Raw genomic sequence first — 3,652 nt, forward strand, 5'->3', positions numbered from 1 at the left:
TCATGGTTGTAGGTTTTTGAGGATACTTGGAAGACTGTTTATGTTGTGGATTAGGACTTCTAGTGTTGTTCCTAGCTTTTCTGTAATGAAGTTTATAATCCTTGGTTTTAGTCCTAGGTGGTTTTACAACTTTTACATTTACTTCTTAAAAATATCATTTAGTTGCACAGTTTAGGTATTTTTATTTTGACTAAAAAATTATTATTGTCTACTATAAGCTATTTGATAAGAACAGTGACTATTTCTCATTGCTGTTTTTACTTTCTCCAGTATTATAAATGTGGCACCCAATTTGCAATGGTAACCCTTGGAACACTTGGTGCTTACACAGCATTCACAGTTGCGATCACTCGGTGGAGGTAAGGTGTTACTCAGAGGATAGTCAAAGTTCAGGAATTAATTATGCTTTCATGAGAGTCATATCATGGGTACACAAATTTTTGTCTTTCAGAACTAAATTTAGAATTGAAATGAACAAAGCGGATAATGATGCAGGAAACGCTGCCATAGACTCATTACTAAATTATGAAACTGTGAAGGTAATACGCTTCATGATCTTATCCTCTTCCCTTCAAATTGTGCTTAGATTTGTGTTGCTATTTAATTTACTAGTGACTGCATGTCTGATGGCCTAGTGGTAAGGAAGGAACTGTGCTGCCAAACCAAATACACAGTTTGAATCTGCCAGCTTCTCTGCTTGAGAAAGAGGAACATTCTCCTCCCATATGATTCATATCCTCTTAAAACCCACTGGAGGGTCAGCTATGGGCTAACCAATTCTTTGGCACATAGTAACAAGAACATATTTTAAAGGAGCATAATATTTTAAGCATTAGGATGCTAACCAAAAGGTTGGCAGTCAAACTTACTGATTTAGCTGCTTTGACAGTTTAAGATCAAAGACTGTGACCCTATTAAGATGGACTACCTTAGTAACTTTATTTGACAGTTCCTATGAGGTCATTTTGTGTCCTGTTTGGTTGCTATGTGTTAGTTTCAACTCAATACTCAGTTGTAGTGGGCTTTACAAGGTAGAACTTTTGAACTTCAAGTAGCTTAGAGTCTAATTATAAAGAAATAATTCTTTTTTGATAGAAAAATTCTTTAGTCAAAACAAGTTTGCACTTATTGCTTAAGTAGAACAAATCTTCCCAAATAAAAATAGATAACGACCAGTTTATATATATAATATAGTAGAGCTCCATCAAAAACTAGTTCCATTATAAGATCTTTCCAATGCAAAAGTACAGTTATTGAAGATTCAGACTTTTCATCTATAGATAAAAACGATTCTGCATGAGATTAAAATATACAGTGTTTTCCATTCACTATTTTTCAAGCCACAGGCCTAAATTTAGAACTCTTACTAATCCATTTTCCCATATTCTTAGTTTCAAAACATGAGAAGTGTCGTAGCTACCTACTGAGTACTTTGTGTATTCATATCAAGGTGAACCAATATTAATACAAAATTTAAGGGTTTATTACAAAAGGAAAACATTCTATTTTTAATATTAGCTTAGGTGGTGCAGTTCAGTAGAAATAAATTAATTTTTACATGACAAGAGAATGATTCTTTTTGCTTCAGATTGAACACTAAAGCTAATCAAACTGGCATATATGGTCTTGTGTGCCCTTATTTCTTGAGTGCCTTCCGTAGTGCTTTTCATTCATTCATTGGTTTGTTCATTTTTCCATTAAAGAATTACCACATTTTCACATATACACAAAATATTTAACTCATAAATACATATAACGAACATAGGAAACTAATGACGGACAAGGTTGTTTTATTTGCAAAAATTACATATGTTGTGTTCTGTTTGCATGAAAATACTGTAGTTATGGGATGCCTTACACACAAAGCAGTATAATAGGGAGGAAGTAGAAGTAAAAAACTAAAGATGATTATCATATACTCCTTGCTGTTCAAAATTTTTTCTCTTTTAAGGAAGTTAATACAATAAGACATAATGTGGTAGATATAATTAGAAGTAACAATTCAGAATTTTAGGAAATCAGGGAAACTTTTGTGGACCTTTTTTCCAAATGACGGGTCTAAATTACGCTTTCAATAAAAATTTATTGGATGAGTTTTATAGGTTTTTGAAACACAGTCTATTATGAAAAACTTCTGAAGTCTAATTTATTGAAAGTCATTTTCAGTAAATGCATTATCCAGTACAAATATTCGTACTAGAAATATGATATAAAGTATATGAATCAGTTAAAGAAGATAAATTTTAATTATATTCATACCTAACTTACTAATTTTGTATATTCTGTAGTATTTTAATAATGAAAAATATGAAGCTCAGAGATATGATGGATTTTTGAAGACCTATGAAACTGCTTCATTGAAAAGTACCTCTACTCTGGCTATGCTGAACTTTGGTCAAAGTGCGATTTTCAGTGTTGGTTTAACAGCTATAATGGTGCTCGCCAGTCAGGGAATTGTGGCAGGTAATGGATTCCAGATTATCACATTTAATAGAATGTTTTACTTAAACTTTATAAGATTGATGAGAGGAATTAGTATATTAATTTTTTAAGGTTTGTAATAATTATTATTTTTAAAAAATTTTAATTTCTATTGATTTGTTTACAACGTTCATATACATTGTGTTTGACACTACTCTTAATTCACATTTTGTTTCACACAATCATTCCCATTCATTATGTTTTATAAAATTATGCACTATTGTCAAGTCCCCACTGCATCTTTCCTGTTTCCTGTACCCCTTTCCTCCATTTACCAAATACTGCAACCCTGTTATTTCACTCCTACCCATTCTCAAGCCTCTGCTCCCACCCCTTTCACTCTTGGATCCCCATACATATTTTACTAGTTATCCTTCTATTTTTATAACAATGATCTTATGCAAATATATCAGCCTTAATTGTAAAGTGTATTAAGAACCTTAATATCCTTGGAGTACTTTATTTTGTATCAGAATATTTTCTTAATTTATTGATAATGATTTCTAAGATCTTTTATAATTTTACTGTTTATACATTTTATGGGACTACAACTTGATTCTTTCGTGGTAACATTTTCCAGCCTTAAATATTTCTACGTTTTCTTATAGAGATGTAAAACAGTGTAATCAAGTCAGTGTTTAGTTCAGAGGAGAAAAATGCAAGGAATCATTTTGAACTTTGAGAAACAATAGTTACAGAAAGGCTTCAGGGTTTTTTTTCATAGGGTTGCTATGAGTCATGCTCAACTCGATGGCAATCAACAACAACAGTACTACTGGTAGTCTTTTCATTTTTCTGTTAGCTTCTCATGTACAGAGAACATTTATAAAACAAGCGTCTATTCCGTCAACTCAAGTAGGATTCTTTTAATTCTATTTGATTTCAATACTTTGTCATTCTGAGTCATGATATCCATTCCTTCCTATTTAAATATAAACGTTTTAAGAATTTTTGTTTTATATTATACAAAAATTGCTCGTAGTTTCTTAGGAAAACATGTTGTTATTATGTGCCGTCGAGTCGTTTGCGACCCATAGCGACCCTATTTACAAAAGTCCTAAACCCTTCTCTATCCTGTGCCAATCGCACTGCCTCTGAAACACCCATCCCGATTACCCCAGTCACAGAATCAGTCCACCTCATAGAGGGCATTCCCCTACTGTGCTGTCCC

The 3,652-nt window shown here is 32.4% G+C and overlaps 1 protein-coding gene across 1 annotated transcript in view; it reads left to right on the forward strand.

The window, feature by feature from the left end:
* Positions 1-3,652, forward strand: part of ABCB7 (ATP-binding cassette, sub-family B (MDR/TAP), member 7) — a 114,739-nt gene that overhangs the window by 61,533 nt on the left and 49,554 nt on the right. The window contains exons 6-8 of the mRNA XM_006901770.1: positions 271-359; positions 452-539; positions 2,289-2,463. Of these exons, the coding sequence (XP_006901832.1) occupies positions 271-359; positions 452-539; positions 2,289-2,463 (352 nt within the window). The remainder of the gene's footprint in view (positions 1-270; positions 360-451; positions 540-2,288; positions 2,464-3,652) is intronic.

This window comes from Elephantulus edwardii, unplaced genomic scaffold, assembly GCF_000299155.1.
Source record: "Elephantulus edwardii isolate Elephantulus edwardi_28Jun2011 unplaced genomic scaffold, EleEdw1.0 scaffold00343, whole genome shotgun sequence".
Lineage (NCBI taxonomy): Eukaryota > Metazoa > Chordata > Mammalia > Macroscelidea > Macroscelididae > Elephantulus > Elephantulus edwardii.